At 57.0% G+C, this 15,732-nt stretch overlaps 1 protein-coding gene across 1 annotated transcript in view; it reads left to right on the plus strand.

Annotated features, from left to right (window-relative positions):
* Nucleotides 1-12,563, plus strand: part of AGRN (agrin) — a 124,935-nt gene extending 112,372 nt beyond the window's left edge. Inside the window, exons 29-42 of the mRNA XM_010005260.1 lie at nt 968-1,197; nt 1,586-1,720; nt 1,886-1,968; nt 2,017-2,032; nt 2,373-2,532; nt 2,807-2,918; nt 3,816-3,827; nt 4,655-4,771; nt 5,066-5,255; nt 5,819-5,906; nt 8,728-8,760; nt 9,925-10,149; nt 10,968-11,071; nt 12,098-12,563. Coding sequence (XP_010003562.1) covers nt 968-1,197; nt 1,586-1,720; nt 1,886-1,968; nt 2,017-2,032; nt 2,373-2,532; nt 2,807-2,918; nt 3,816-3,827; nt 4,655-4,771; nt 5,066-5,255; nt 5,819-5,906; nt 8,728-8,760; nt 9,925-10,149; nt 10,968-11,071; nt 12,098-12,255 — 1,663 coding nt within the window. The 3' untranslated portion in view covers nt 12,256-12,563. The remainder of the gene's footprint in view (nt 1-967; nt 1,198-1,585; nt 1,721-1,885; nt 1,969-2,016; nt 2,033-2,372; nt 2,533-2,806; nt 2,919-3,815; nt 3,828-4,654; nt 4,772-5,065; nt 5,256-5,818; nt 5,907-8,727; nt 8,761-9,924; nt 10,150-10,967; nt 11,072-12,097) is intronic.
* The last annotated feature ends 3,169 nt before the right edge of the window (nt 12,564-15,732 follow it).

A 15,732-nucleotide genomic window follows, 5' to 3' on the forward strand; every position in this document is an offset into this window, starting at 1 on the left:
GGGGGGTGGGGTGGTCTGGGTGTGGGGGTGAGGTGTCCTGGTGGTGGGGGTGAGGTGTCCTGGTGGTGTGTGGGTGAGGTGGTCTGGTTGTGTGGGGGTGAGGTGGTCTGGTTGTGAAAATCAGGTGTCCTGGTTGGGGAGGTGAGGTGTCCTGGGTGTGTGTGGGTGAGGTGTCCTGGCTGTGGAAATGAGGTGCCCTGGTTGTGTGGGTGAGGTGCCCTGGTTGTGTGGGTGAGGTGCCCTGGTTGTGTAGGGGTGAGGTGGTCTGGTGGTGTGGGTGAGGTGCCTTGGTTGTGGGGGTGAGGTGCCCTGGTATTGGGGGTGAGGTGCCTTGGTTGTGGGGGTGAGGTGCCCTGGTTGTGTGGGGGTGAGGTGGTCTGGTGGTGTGGGTGAGGTGGTCTGGTTGTGGGGGTGAGGTGCCGTGGTTGTGTGGGGGTGAGGTGGTCTGGTGGTGTGGGTGAGGTGGTCTGGTTGTGTGTGGGTGAAGTGCCCTGGTTGTGTGGGTGAGGTGCCTTGGTTGTGTGGGTGAGGTGCCCTGGTTGTGTGGGTGAGGTGCCCTGGTTGTGTGGGTGAGGTGCCCTGGTTGTGTAGGGGTGAGGTGGTCTGGTGGTGTGGGTGAGGTGCCTTGGTTGTGGGGGTGAGGTGCCCTGGTATTGGGGGTGAGGTGCCTTGGTTGTGGGGGTGAGGTGCCCTGGTTGTGTGTGGGTGAGGTGGTCTGGTTGTGTGGGTGAGGTGTCCTGGCTGTGGAAATGAGGTGTCCTGGTTGTCTCAGCACCTCCTGTGCAGGAGCCGTGGTGGCTGCAGCCCTGCCCTGGCCGTGCTGCCCATGGCTGGGGGATGCTGTGGAGCTGGGGCTCCTCCCTGAGCTGGGGATGTGCAGCCTCCCTGGCAGAGCCTCCGCGGGTCCGTCCTCGGGGCCCAACCCCGAGCCCCCCACTCCCCAGCCCACTTTGCCCTCTCCCCCCAGGGTGGCAGATCGCACGGCAGCCGCGGGCGGCCTGAGGGGCTGCATCCGCCTGCTGGACGTGAACAACCAGCTGTACGACCTGCGGGAGAAGGGCACCGAGGTGCTGTACGGCAGCGCCGTGGGCGAGTGCGGCAACGACCCCTGCCAGCCCAACCCCTGCCGCCACGGGGGCATCTGCCGCGCCAGGGAGGCCGAGATGTTCCACTGCCAGTGCCTGCACAGCTACACCGGTACGGGCAGGGGCAGAGCACAGCGGGGCTGGGGGTCCTGCTCCCACTGCTTGGCCCTCAGGGGTCCCAGAGCCTCCTGGGGCTGGGAGGTGTGGGGAGGGGGGTTGGAGGGAGCAGGGGGATGAACCTGCATCCAGTGAAGTAGTTGATCTGGGATGCACACCTGTCCCTGTCTCATGCACAGATAATTCCCCCTTGCATTTCAGGGGCACAGGCTGGCAGGGGGGTTTCCTGCCATTTGCAGGGGGGCTTCTTTGGGGCCGTGGGAATCCAACCTGAGACAGGAGAAGGAGGCTGGAAGGGCCATCAGGAGACGTCAGAGACGTTTGTCTCTGGCCGAGTCGTGCCTGCTGGCTGTGGGTTTGAGGTGCTGCCTCTTGTGCTGCAGGCCCAACTTGTGCTGACGAGAGGAACCCCTGCGACCCGTCGCCCTGCCACGTCTCTGCCACCTGCCTGGTGCTGCCGGAGGGAGGTGCCTTGTGTGCCTGTCCCATGGGCCGGGAAGGAGACTTCTGCGAGCGAGGTGGGACGGGAGCTGGCAGAGGAGCGGGGCTGGGGACGGGGGTGGAACTGCAGGTGCTCATTTCCCCAGCCTGGGGAGCCAGGAGGTCTCACCTGCTGTGGCTCTGGGGCACTGGCTGAAGCTGCTCTGCCTCCTCACCCTCACCATTCCCTCGTTTGTGCCCAGTGACAGAGCAGGACCACACCATGCCCTTCCTCCCGGCGTTCAATGGCTTCTCCTACCTGGAGCTGAATGGGCTGCAGACCTTCGTTCCTGACCTTCAGTAAGTGCCAGGGAGTGGCAGAGGGGCAGGCCAGGGCATCACCTGCAGGGCTGGTTTGGGGGAGGCAGCTCTGAACCTCACTTCTCACAGGATGGCTCTCCCTGGAGACCTTCCCTTTCACCTGCCTGAGGTTTTATCCCCTGGGACTGGCATGGCCAGCATCCCTGCAGCCAGGCTGAGCCAGCACCCTACCCTTGGGGCTTCAGTTTTGGACCAGGCTGGGTAAATAGTCACTGTGGAGCAGCATCCTGAATGCCCCAGGTGTAGTGGCATCCCTGCCATGCCTGTAGTCCCAGAGCTCTTCCAAGGGGTGGGCACACAGGGTGGAGGAAGGGAGCGTGTGAGCAGCTGGATTGGAGGGTATCCATAATCCTTCTCTCCTCAGGGACAAAATGTCCATGGAAGTTGTGTTCCTGGCCAAGAGCCCCAGTGGCATGATCTTCTACAATGGGCAGAAGACAGATGGCAAAGGGGACTTTGTCTCTCTGGCCTTACACGATGGCTACCTGGAGTACAGATACGACCTGGGCAAAGGGGCAGCTGTGCTCAGGTAGGGTGGGCACGGGGCTGGGGGGCTCTGCAGGGTGGTGACAAGAGGCAGGGGAGGGACAGTGGTGGCTTTCAGTGTCCAGCACTGGCTTTGGGGTCCCCTCCCCAGAAAACCACAGGGGAGCAGGGGGCAGCAGGCTTCCTACTGCCCATGGCTGTTTGCAGTCATGATCTGGGCAGGCCAAACTGGTTAGGGGAGGTTTCCAGCTCTGTGTTTGCAGGTGATCACGGCAAACCTCTCACCCATGTGTCTTCTCCTCCCTTCCCACCCCCAGGAGCAAAGAGCCAGTTCCCCTCAACACCTGGATCAGTGTCCTGTTGGAGAGGAACGGGCGCAAGGGGATGATGACGATCGACAGCGGTGACATCGTGATGGGAGAGTCACCGGTGAGTTGGTGGAGCAGGGAGAGCTCTCTGGGCTTCCAGTCCTGCTCCTCCATCTGTGAAATAAGCTGAGAAGTCCCCAGGCTCTTGGGCTTTCAGTCCCTGTGGTGTGTGGCTTTAAGGGTGGAGGAGATGTGGGTAAGACCTGGGGAGCAGAGGATGCTGCAGGGCAGAGCTTGCCTGCCCCTCCCAGCTGCTCTGCTGCCTGGCCCTGCTGCTGTAGGACAGCAGTGGCACAGCCCTTCAGCTCTTCCTCCTGGTCCCCCACCATCAGAGCTGCAGCCCTTTTGCATGCCCTGCTCCTTGGGGCCCTGGTTTTTGGTGCTGGCTGCACAGACAGCTGGGCTGGGAGGGAGCCAGGGAGCACTAAAAGCCCCTTTGCACTGTTGCTGCTGGATCCACGAGTGCCTTTCCTCTGCCTCCCAGCTGGCAGCTTGTCTCTCTGGCTTTTCCCTGTGCCCTGGCCCCACTGCACCCCTGCTTCTGCTCAAACAGCAGCTTCCTGGGGTTTCAGGGCAGGGCCATTGGCCTTCCTTCCATCTGCCTTCCTGGTGGGGAAGCTGGTGATGCAGGAAAAGCTCCAATTGCTGCTGAACTCATCCTTAAGACCCACCTAGAAAGGTGATGCACCATTCCTGCCAAAGCTGGAATCTCTTCCTCCCCTCCCTCTCATCCTTCCAAGCTTCTCTACAAGCAAAGGTTACCCCTGGTTGGCACTGGCCCCTCCTGTTGTCTTCTGCAGGCCCCCTCCTCTGCCCTGGCTCTCCTGGGCACTGGTTGCAGGATGCTCTGGGCCACCCTGCATGTTATGATGTTACCCACTGATCTCCTTTTCTCTCTTTCTCTCTCTCCCTTTGATTTTCATTTGTATTTTTCCCTCCCCTGCTGTCTGGATCCCAGAAATCCCGTAAGGTAAAGATAAGTATGACCCACTGCACCTCCATCTCATCTGCCATTGGCATGTTGCTCTTTTTTTTTGTTTGTTTTCCATCCAGATCTCAGTGTTTCACTCACTCCCCTTCCCATCTGACCAAGCAGCTTTAGGATCTCTGTAGATTAGAGACACTTGTTTCCTCTTCCCTCATTAGTGTCCAGCCAGTCTTTACATTTTGTTTCAGAAGCATTTCAATTAATCTGGTCATGTTTCCTGTGTTAACTCCACAAAGCATTAGTTAGTGATGGATGTAACTGCATCTTTGCCTCCCTGCTGTGCCTCTGGGTCTATCCCAGGTGCCCAGGAGGGGACATCACTCCTGTTGTGTGAACCCTGTGGCTGAAGGGTCACCTGGGACTCAGCTGGGCAGTCGGGGCTGCAGGGTGACAGCAAGGAAGGGTCTTTTCTCTTCCAAACTCATGGCTCCAGGAGATGCAGGAGAACCTCCTCTGGCCATTTGCTGTCAGGGACCAGCAGCAGGCAGATGAACCCAAGCTGAATCCATCTGCTCTGAGTTTGGCTTGAGCCCTGGTGAGAGTGAAGCACTATTTGTTGACTTGGTTTTGGGGGCCACACCAAGGCAGAGCCCTCCACACCTGAGGGCATCAGAACAGCATCTCACACAAATTAAATTCAGGAGAAAATGCACAGGCAGGGGTTGTTTTCTTTCCACACCAGCCCAGCTTCTGGCTGTGCCCTGGTGCCTGCTCTGCCTGCAGAGCTGCCCTGCTCGCAGCCTCCTCTCGTCCCCACAGAGCTGGGACATCTTCTCCCTCCATCTCACCTTTTCCCCTCTCCCCTCCAGGTCCCTCACACCTTCCTGAACCTGAAGGAGCCATTTTATGTGGGGGGAGCCCCTGATTTCAGCAAACTGGCTCGAGCAGCTGCCATCTCCACCGGCTTCGATGGAGCTGTGCAGAGGGTAAGGCCCCAGCAGGGAGCCTGGGGCAGCTGGCTGGCTGGCAGATGTGCCATCTCCACCAGCACTGCTGGAGGGGGACAAGCCTGGGAAGGGGCTGCCCTGGCACATGGGTCCCTCTGCCCTTTGGGCCTGGTTGAACAGCAGTGGGTGGCAGAAGGGGGAGGTGGGGTGCATTAGAGCTGGGGTTTGGGGCTGGGTTCCTGTCTCCCCTTTTCCCCCCAAGGGTGCTGACCCTGCAGAGAGGTGGGGTGATGAAGGCTGACTCTTGTGCTCCTCCTTTCTTACACCTGCCAGATCTCCATCAAGGGGGTGCCTGTGCTGAAGAAGCAGAACATCCTCAACGCCACCGAGATCTCCCCTTTCCGAGGCCACCCCTGCACCCAGAAGCCCAACCCGTGCCAGAATGGGGGCACCTGCAGCCCCCGGCTGGAGAGATACCAGTGTACCTGCCAGAGGGGCTTCTCTGGAGCCCACTGTGAGAAAGGTGAGACAGGGCAGGGCTGGCACAGACCCTCACCCACTAGCCAGATGTGGCAATCACACTGCTCCCGTGGCCGAGCCTGAGGTCTTGTCCTCGTGGCTGCTGGGTGGGGACCCAGGGGACCCTGTTCTTATGGTTCTTGAAGCAGCCTGGGGCAGGGAAATGTGGTTTGGTGCCATAGCAGATACACCTGGAGGGCCTGAGCCATGCCTGGCTGTCTCCAGATCAGGGTTTCTTTCCTTCTGCCTCCTGAGATCAGCACTTGGGCCATCACCAAGTCCAGGTTCCTCCCCAGCTTCAGCCAGGAAGCCCTCGAGGCTGCAGGTTTCATCACAGCTGGCTGCAAAGCAGGGACCATGGCCCAAACTCCCAGCTCTAAAGCCACAGCAACCCTTTGCAGGGGCTTGCTTAGGGTGCCCCAGTGCTGCCATGCCCCAAGGGATGGCAGGTTTGTGCAGGCCCTCATCCTGTGATGAGTGCTTAGTGGAAAGGGAGATGTTCCCAGTCTCCAGGGACAGCCAGGCCATGCTGCATTGCTTGACAGCTGCTCTTTTTCTCTCCTCCAGTGATCATTGAGAAGGCTGCTGGAGATGCAGAGGCCATTGCTTTTGATGGTAGGACCTACATGGAGTATCACAACGCTGTGACAAAGAGGTAACTTGGCTGCTGAGCTGAACCAGGGTCAAAATAAGGAGTTAGGACTGTTGGCAGGAAGAAGAGCTTGGGTGGAAGGGGTCCAGGTGCAGTGCTGAAAGAGGGGTGAGCCAAACTGGGATGCTGAGGGCTCCCCTCCAGCCCTGACCTCTGAAGCTCCCTGGTTGGCAAAGGGCTGGGGCAGCACCTGGACAACCTCAGGTCTGGATGGTCTCATTGTGCAGTGTGTGGGCCACCTTGAGGGCTGGCCTGGTCTGGCTGGGGAGTGGGCTAAAGCTGGCTGAGAATGGTCAGGGTGGGGATGGGCTGTGCTGAGGGGAGAGGAAGCTCTGCTTGTGTGTGGGTCAATTCCCACCTGTCTGCCAGGTCCTTTGTGTGGCTGTTTGTGCAGCAAGGGCTGGACCTGCCAGCAGGGACAGGCTGCCACTGCTGTGGGACCTGGATAACCTTCTCCAGCACCTTCTCCACCCTAACCCCACCAGCTGGAGCTGTGTGTTTGGACCCTGTGGTCTCTGGGTCTGTCCTGGTTCCTGAGGTCTCTCTCCAGACCAGTGGAGCCCACTGCACAGCTGCTGCCTGAGCTCCTCCTCTGCCTTTGGGCTGGATTATCTCCTACAGGAGACATGGTCCACTGCAGCCTGGCTGGGTGTCTGTCCTCAGCACTGTGCTCCTACAGCCCCTGTGATTAATTCCCAGCTCCACCACAGGTCTGGGACAGGGTATTGGATTGGGCTCCATCCATCTGCCTCGTACACCCTCAGGTTCCTCTGCCTGGGAGGGGTGTCTGTCTTGCCCTGTTGTTTGTCAGTCTCTGTCTGTCCATCTCTTCTCAATGTCCTTGTTTCTTTGCTTTCAAGCCACCTGACCAATGAGATCCCTGTGTAAGTACAGTCCTCCCCACTGCCCAGCTCCTCCCTGCAACCATCTGCCCCCCACCACGTCCACCATTGCCACCCTGACCACCAGCCCACCCACAGGGGCAGCACAGGGCAGGGGGAGGAGGATGGTTTAGATTGGATATTAGGAACAATTCAATCATGGCAAGGGTTGTCAGGCTGCCCAGGGCAGTGGTGGAGTCCCCATCCCTGGAGGAATTTCAAAGCCATGTAGCTGTGGTGCTGAGGGACACGGGTTAGTGGTGGCCTTGGCAGGGCTGGGATAATGATTGGACTTGATCTGAAAGGTCTTCTCCAACCAAGATGGTCTGTGCAGCTTAGCCTTAGGTTAAGTGAGTGAGCATGAAAGACAATTCCTGTGACTTCCATCAGCAGCAAAGGCATGGGCAGTGGAGGTGGGAGGTGCTAATCCTGCCCTGATTTTTCCAGCAGGGATGTGGGGTTGCTGCCACAGCAAGGAGGCCAGGCTGGTGCCAGAACATTCTGTGGACAGGGGTGCATGGCAGGGGCAAAGGCCTCATGTGCAGTGCAGCCAGGAGAGCCACCTGGGCAGGTGGATTTGGAGAAGGGCTTCTTCGTTAGAGCAGGTTTGGCAGCTGTTGGGTTTGCTGTCTGTCTGTCTTGCTGAGCAGGAGTTGGAAGAGAAGCTCTAGTTCCTCTGTCCCCCACTGCAGGGGGAACAGCTGGAGTGACTCCTGCCTGTCACATCCCCATTTCACCTCATTTTCTACCAGCTGGGGTCAGGCAGAGCCTGGGGAGGCTGTTTTGTGCATGTGTGCATGGCAACACCTGAGGGGCCACAGAGCCCCTGGCCTGCATGGTCACAGCAGTTTAGGGGGTGCTCTGGTGTTTTGGAAAGGGTTTCTGAGGAGCCAAACATCCTCCTGACCTAGACAGTGCCCTGGAGTGGTGAGGCAGGGGGTGGCCACAGGGCAGGGTGCACAGACCCCATCCCTGCAGAGGAGCAGGAAGCTGCTGCCTGGGTGTCCTGCCTCTCCCCCTGCTCCCCAGAGGGCAGGTCCCCACTCCCACCCAAGCCAGCCCACTCTGGCTGTGCATGCCCCATCCTGCAGGGGGGCTGAGCACCCCAGGTCCCTCTGCTGGGAGGTGGCAGCAGCACCCACTGGCCTCCCAGGCCTGAAGCACCCGTTGGGCTGCCCATAGAAGTCTTTTTTTCCTGCCTCCAGGCAGATCCCAGGGTGTGCCTTGGGCAGGACTAATGCTCCATTTGCTTCTCTGGGCTCTGCTGGCCCAGACGTGCCCAAACATCTCTTGTTTTGAGGGTCCATTTTTATAGACACATCTAGTTGGAGCTGCTTGTGGTGCCTGTAGCCCCTGGGGCTGGTGGGCAGTGCCAGCAGGACAGCTGGCCTGCTGGGTTTCCCCATCTCCACACACCCCCTTGCTGCCCAAGTGCTCCAGGACTGACTCAGAGGCTCTGTGTGTGGATTTCAACACCCTGCCCAGATGGGCACCCCCTCTGCAGGGTCCCACAGAACCAGCAGGAGAACCATGCAGCCCCTGCTCAGCTCAGCAGGGAGATGGAGGAGCTCCAGTCTTGGTGCTCCTGCCTGCAGGTCTGCCTGGGAAAAAAAGTCCTTGTGCAGGACCAAAAGCTGCCTTCCCCCAGCAGTGCTGCTCTCTGCTCCACCCTGGGATGCAGAGCCCAGCAGAACCAGTGCTGGTCCTGACCCAGGAGAGCCTTGTGGAGCCCCCACATCCCCGGGGCAAGGCCACCTTGATGTGATGGCTGAGCAACAACTTGCAAACTTGTCTCCTGCCTTGAGGAACCTCCATCCCAAGGGCAGGGGCTGAGTTTCCCACTGACCCGGGGGGTTGTTGGGTGGGGTGAGGGGCAGTGCCAGGAGGGGGGGTTCCTGCTGCCCTGCGCTTATCGCCCGCTCCCCTTTCTTCCCACATCTAAGTCCTGAAGCCCTGGACTACCCCGTGGAGCCCAGGTGAGTCTGTGCCAGGCTTCTGGTGTCTCCTGCTCTGCTCTTGCTGCCTCTGCATGTCTGTGTGTGTGTGTGTGTGTGTCCTTTGTGTCCTCTCCTTTGGGTTTTTGTTGGTGAGGGATGCAGCTCTGCAGGGGATGGGAGGAAAGGGGAAGGAGGCCCTGTCCTTCCAGCAGCTCCTCAGCAGCACAGCCCTTGTCCAGCCTGCTGGACACAGTGTCCCTTGGGAATAAAAAGCTGTCTGTGTTGCCCATGTTGTCTTGTCCATGTGTACATACATGTCAGCCCCCCAGGAGATTGGAGGGTGACTCCAAATCAGCAACTTCACCTGTTGCCTGTTCCAGCAGGGACTGAGCAAAGATGGAGAGGCCAACCTGGGGGACATCCTGGCCTTCCTTCATCCCTCCCTTGGGAAATGATACCATGTCCAAGTGCCTTCCTGCACCTCAGATACCTGCCAGGGGGATTGGTGAAATGGTGCTGACCTCAGCTTGGCCTCTGCCTGCAGCCAGGAGAGCCCTCTTTCTTCTGAGTGCTCCCAGATCCAAGGCAGTTCCATGGGGAACATCCTTCTGCTGGCTGGATCAGGGCTGGCCTGGTGCTGTTCACCAGCCCCCTTACCAGACCTCTTCCCTCAGGGACCATGTGTGAGGAGTAGAAACCAAGACCTGTGTGTCACAGCTGGTAGGGGCTGATGTGTCTGAACCTTGTGCTCCATAGAGGGCAAAAGCAAGGGGCAGCAGCTCCAGCACGTGTCCTTGGAGGTTCAAGTTGGATGTAGGAGAACTGTGCAGTCTGGAAGGGCAGCAGGAAGGTGGAGGAGCTCCAGTCTTGGTGTTCCCAAGCTCATCCAGGCAGATGCCACAGCTGCCCTCATCCAGTGCTGGCAGTGCTCCTGAGCAGGAGCTGCCTCAGAGCCCTCCAGAGAGCCATGCCCTTGATCCCATGGCCTGGCTCAGAGCTTTCCATCTGCTCCCCACCCACCTGAGCAGGCAGAGGCTGCAACCCCTCAGGTGCAGCAGGTGGGGACTGAGAGTGACCCCCTGCCCGGGAGGGGAGCTGCAGGTCCTCAGCAGCTGAGCTAGTTGGCTGGAGCAGAGCAGCTCTGAGGAGCTGCCTGCTGCTTTGTAGCCATGTTTTTCACTCCTCTGTCTTCTCCTCCCCCAGTGAGAAGGCCCTGCAGGCCAACCACTTTGAGCTGAGCATCAAGACAGAGGCCACGCAGGGGCTGCTCCTGTGGAGCGGGAAGGGGCTGGAGCGCTCGGACTACATCGCCCTGGCCATCGTGGATGGGTTTGTGCAGATGACCTATGACCTGGGCTCCAAGCCTGTTGTCCTGCGATCCACAGTCCCCGTCAACACCAACCAGTGGATTCACATCAAAGCATCCAGGTGTGGAGGGGAGCAGGGCATGGCTGGTTGCTCCAGGGTGGGGGAGCTGTGAACCGGGGAGCTGTGGCTCCCACGCCCTCTGATCCCCAAGGGTCACAGAATCATCCTGCTTGGAAAGGACCTTGAAGATCATCAAGTCCAACCATAACTTAGATCCACCAACCATAACCTAATCTACCCGTTCAGTGCTTAAATCATGTCTCTAAGTCATCAGGGTCACTCCTCTTGGATAAGAATAGAGGAGAGGCATGTGGGCAGTGCCACGTCGGAGGGGCACGTCGTGGCACGCCTGGAAATGTCAAAGGGGCAGCTCGAGGAGGGACAGAAGGTTCATGCCTTTTATTTTAGCTGGCCAAGGGGTTGACATTCTGTTCATGTTGAGCCCGAGATGTCCCTTTTATTTTTATGGGTGGTGGGAGTGGTGCAGGATCAGGTGCCCGGCGTGCCGGGCATTGCTGCTGTGGCTCCAAGGGGGAGGCTGCTGGAAGGGCTGGGAGGGCTGGGGGCTGCTGGGAGGGCTGGGGGCTGCTGGGAGGGCTGGGGGATGCCAGGGTGGGCTCAGGCTCATCTCCCACCCCAAAGCAACATTTTTTCAGTGAGATAGGTAAATCTCACAGGATGTTTCTGGAAGCTATGCTGGAGGGGAGAACTTGCCACCATCACACCCAGGACCACCCCGTGCTGCATGGCCTGAGGGCAAGCTCTGCTCCACACTCCAGCAGAGAAGGGCTGATGCTGCCCAGAGTCTGGATTTAGCATCAAGCAGAGGTTTTTCCTCCAAGGTTTCTAACCATCTTCTGTTTCTTCCCTCTCTCCAGGGTACAGAGAGAAGGTTCCCTTCAGGTTGGCAATGAAGCTCCCATTGCTGGCTCTTCTCCTCTTGGTGCAACACAGCTGGACACAGATGGGGCCCTGTGGCTGGGTGAGTTGGGGTGAACCTCCTCTGCTGGGGGCTCAGAGCTGGAGCTTTTGATGCTCCCTCACTGGTTTCCAGGGAACAGCTTTGCCTCCCAGGTGGCTTTGACTCTCTTAGGTCAAGACTCTCCCTAGTGTTACTTGTTAGGGTGACTCTGGTTCCCAAAGGGTGAGAGAAGGATGTTTCTCTCTGGAAATAACTAAATACCCAGGTTTCAAATGTGGCTTGATTTGCATAACACAGAACAAGCAGACCATGCCAGACTCCACCTGTGGGTTCAGGACCAGGCTGCTCCTCAGGCAGGTGCTGTAGCAGTCCCAGGGTTCCAAAATGGGCACAAGTACCACAGAAATCAGTGGGCAGAAATGTTCCTCTGGGTGATTTTGGTCACCTGCAATGAAGAAACAGTGAATGAGCTTCTCTTGACACTTGTCTGAAGCATCTTTCTTACGTCCCCAGTCTAATCCTGTAGTTTCAGGTCCATGACAAAGATCCCACTCCAAAATGTAGCCTCACATCTGCAAAGACAGTGTCCCTGGTGCCATGTCTGCACCTGCAATGGACAGAGAAGTTCTGAGGACAGCAGGATTTTTCCATGAGATATTTTTCCTTGTCTTCCCCACTGGCTCTTCCCAAGGTCTTGTTTGCAAGCAGCCCTTCCTAACCTCAGGGCCTGGAATCAGCCAGAATTGGCATTTCAGGAACTGAAATAAAATCTAGTTGGAATCTGGGACCAACCTCCAAAGAAATGGAGTCTTTGAAGTTGAATTGATATTTTAGACTGCGGGTTACTGATTGCTAGTGTCCAGGAAACCCACATGCATTGGTTGGCACTGGCATTTCTCTGATTTCCAGGCCAACAAATACTAACCAAGGAGAAGAGGTGGTGTTTTTCCCTGTTGTTGAGGGTGTTCCCAGCAGCACCTGCACTGCTGGGGTTGGGGGGGGATGCTGCCTGCACTGCTGGCCTTCAGAGCATCGTGTCCCTTCTCCCTTGTCCTCCTAACCCATCTCCTGCCTGGTGTCTTGCAGGGGGGCTGGAGAAGCTGAGTGTGGCCCACAGGCTGCCCAAGGCCTACAGCACTGGCTTTGTTGGCTGCATAAGGGACGTGACTGTCGACCGCCAAGAGCTGCACCTGGTGGAGGACGCTTTAAACAACCCCACGATATCACACTGCTCAGCCAAATAGACCCCCCCAGGGACCCTTTCCTTCTGCCCTCCCTCCTGCCTCTTGCTGTAATTATTTTCTATTTTTGTAAACTTATTGCTTTTTTTATTTTGGGGGGGGGGGAGGGTGGAAAGGGAGGGGAGGAAACACCTTTTCTTTTTTGTTGGGTTACTGGTTCGGTTGCAGTCTCTCCAGGTCAGTCAGACTCTGTAAATCAAACAGCAGCAACAAAGAACAAACCTTCAACCAAGTCTCCAAGAAGTGACAGAAGAACTTCCCCCGTTGCACCTGCATTGTAAATCTTATTCATACTTGAAGCTTCTTTTTGGGTGATTTTATTTGTTTCCCAACCCCCCCCACCCTCCTGACTTGTGTTCTTGGGTTGTTGTTCACTCCTGCGGGGGAGAGGATGCTGGTGCTGGAGAGATCTTCATGGATTCACCATCTTCTCACCTCCAGCTTGGCCCCAAAGCACCCCCCAGGAGTGGGGAAGTGGCCACCAGAGAGAGAAGCAAGAATTGTCCCCCTGCTTTGGGGCCTGTCAAGCCTTCTCGTGGCCCCCTGTTCACCCTGTCCCCCTCCTCCTCCCCTTCCTCTCACTATAATTTATGTGAGTCAGAATCTCAAGTGCTTTTCTCCTTTATGCTCTGTTAAAATCAGGGATGCCATGCACTGGAAGAGAGACCAAGGTCTGCTCTGAGCAGGCAGAAAAGCATTGCTCTTTGGTTGTCTTATGACTGCTGGACTGAGAGGTGCTGTGGGGCGAGGTGCTGGTTCAGTCTGTTGGCACTTCTCCTTCTCCTCCTCTGGGACGTGTTCAGGAGCAGCTGTGAAACCTCATTTCCACGCCTTATGTTTATCCAGACATGTCCTCACCACCTGCTTGCCCTGGCTGCTCTTCCCAAGAGCTTCTGTGTACCAAGCCTTGCCCTCCCGTGCACCAGGGAGAACTTGCAGCACATCTTTGAGGCCTGGAAGTGTCTCCCTGCCCCAGCACAGGGCTGTGAGGGCAGGGGACTGGCTCCCTTTTCACTTTCCCAATACCTGTTGGATGTGTCCTTCCATACCCCACGTCTGTTTCCCAGCCTCTGGGCATCTCTGTCTGCCATGAGGATGATTTCAGCTGGCCAGCATGTCTGGAGCTGCTATCAGAGCCTCTCCCAGGAAGAGAAATGGGAGTTTTACTTGGGACTTCCAGGTTTTTGCCATGCTCAGTGCAAGACAGGGGCTTCCACACCATCAGCAAAGGTCCTTGGGCCTCTTCCAGCCCAGCAGCACCAGCTCCAGTGGGGCAGGAAGCAGCTGCTGGGGCAGCTCAGTTTGGGAGGAGGCTTTTCAAGGGTTTTCTTCCTCCCTGCAAACCTTGAAAGCAAAAAACTCTGGTGCCAGGTACAAAGCCAGTGTGTGTGTTGCTGGATGGGGGTGTCTGCACACACTGCACTGCAGACACTGAACCTCCTGCAAGCAGAAGGACAAGGGGATTGCAGCTGTGAAAGAAACCACCCACTCAGGTTCCTTCTCCGTGGGAAGAATGTACTGATGCTGGGTAGCATCCCTGCCCCTTTCCACCTCTGGGACACAACTGGTGTCCCTTGCCCACCTGGCATTGCTCTGGGTCAAACCTGCTGGCTGGAGCGTGCAGGGTCAAGCTGGAAGAGCCCCCCAGGTGTCCAGCGTGAATTAATCACACTGCAGGTTTCCCAGCAGTTCCTGGCACCCCCTGCAGTGCCCCTGTACCAAGGGCTTCACCTTTCCAAATGCTGGTTCTTGGCACTCAGATTTGAGCCATGACAAGTCCGGGTTCCTTTTCTCAGGGCGAGCTCAGATGGAACAGAGGGGAAGGTGGTGGTGGAAAAACCACTTGGGTTTCTTTTTTCCTTCTTGATTCAAATCAATCCCTGCCCCCCCCCATCCCTCACCACGTCTCTGCCCCATCCAGTGACATTCCTCTGCAAAGCCAGTGGGTAAATATCTCCCGGGGGGCTGTGCCCTCTGTGGGATGGCTGCTGGGGGAAGGGGGGGAGGTGGCAATACCACATTTTAAGTGGCTGCTGTAGGTCAGTTGTGGTTCCTGGGGGGGGAAGCAGAGTGGCTGCCTGGTGAAAGGGATGGACTGTTGGCATTTTCATCCCCAGGTGGAGCTAAACCAGGGGCTCTGCGGGTCGGGAGGGAAGTGCCAGACCCTCCAGCTGTGGTTTGGGAACATGAGTTTTGAGCTTGGTTGAGACCAAGGGCTGGATGTGCCAGCTGCAGGAAGAGGGGGGGGGGGAGATGTGCAGAGGAAGCTGCTCATTTTCTAAGATGCCACTGCAATGAAGCCAGGGTCACTGCCAAACAAACCCAACAACAACAACAAAAAACACCTCTGTCTGCTTTTGCCGAGGCTTGGAAATGCCTTAAAATCAGGACCTTGTGTCCTCCACAAGCATCTTGAAGCAAGGTCAGATCCAGCAGTGCTCCCTAGGGGCTGTGCACTTAACTGCAGCTTTATTTTTAATAGCATTTATAACGTGGATGTATAAATAAAACAAAAAAGACATCGAGGTTTGTTTGGGTTTGTTTTTTTTCTGGGATTTTTATTTTATTTTATGTTTTTTTAAAAGAAAGATGTCCATGTGGCTTCATTTCTAGGGTAAATTAATGACCATTGTGAACTGCTGTATGAATTCTGAAGGGCCATGCACAGTAGAGGAGCAGCATGATATAACCATTACTAACTTGTGTCTTTCGTCAATCACCATGAAATAAAGTTGGAAAACTATTGAATATGTTTTGAAGGGGCCTGGTGCTTTCTTTGCTCCTTCTGGGCTGTGTGTCTGTGCTGTGTCACCCTGCCCTGTCACCCCATCTCCTGGGTAGGTGGAGGGTGAAGTCACACCAGGACCTCCCTCTTTTTTCCCCCAGCAGCCAGAGTGGCTCTTGCAGGTCCCTGCTGCATCTCCTAAATGCCTCTTCAGGAACAGCCACCTCCACCCTGACCACCCACTCTTTGCAGGAGGAAGACTCTTGTGTATTTATTTCCCCTCTGCCTTTATTTCCCCTCCTCTGTGGCCACCTGATCTGAAGGGTTTCACCTTCCCAAGTGTCTCCTCCTCCTCCTCCACAGGTGCTTTCATCTCTTCTTCTCAGGCAGCATTTTCCAAAGGGGCTTTGGATCCTGTTGACATCACTGCACTTTCCCCTGGGTTTTTACCCTCTTGTCAGCTGAGGAGCCATGGAAATTCAGTCGCAGGCAGGATGTGGTTTGAGATGCATCAGCAGCTGAAGTTCCTGCTCTGCAGGGAACCCTCCTGATGGGCCCTTTCTGCCCAGCCAGACCCCTGGCTCTGATCTCTGCAGCGTCACCTTCCTGCCAGCAAAGGAGGTGGGAGGTGGAGAACCTTCGTGTTCATCCAGATGGTGTGAAGTGAGACGAGGAGGTGGGTTCCCTGCCCCCCAGGAGGCAGCTGGTTCAGCCCAGGGGGGTCACTTTGCTCCCCAGGAACGTGCCCGTCGGGT

This window comes from Chaetura pelagica, unplaced genomic scaffold (genome assembly GCF_000747805.2).
Source record: "Chaetura pelagica isolate M959 unplaced genomic scaffold, ChaPel_1.0 scaffold159, whole genome shotgun sequence".
Taxonomy (NCBI): Eukaryota; Metazoa; Chordata; class Aves; order Apodiformes; family Apodidae; genus Chaetura; species Chaetura pelagica.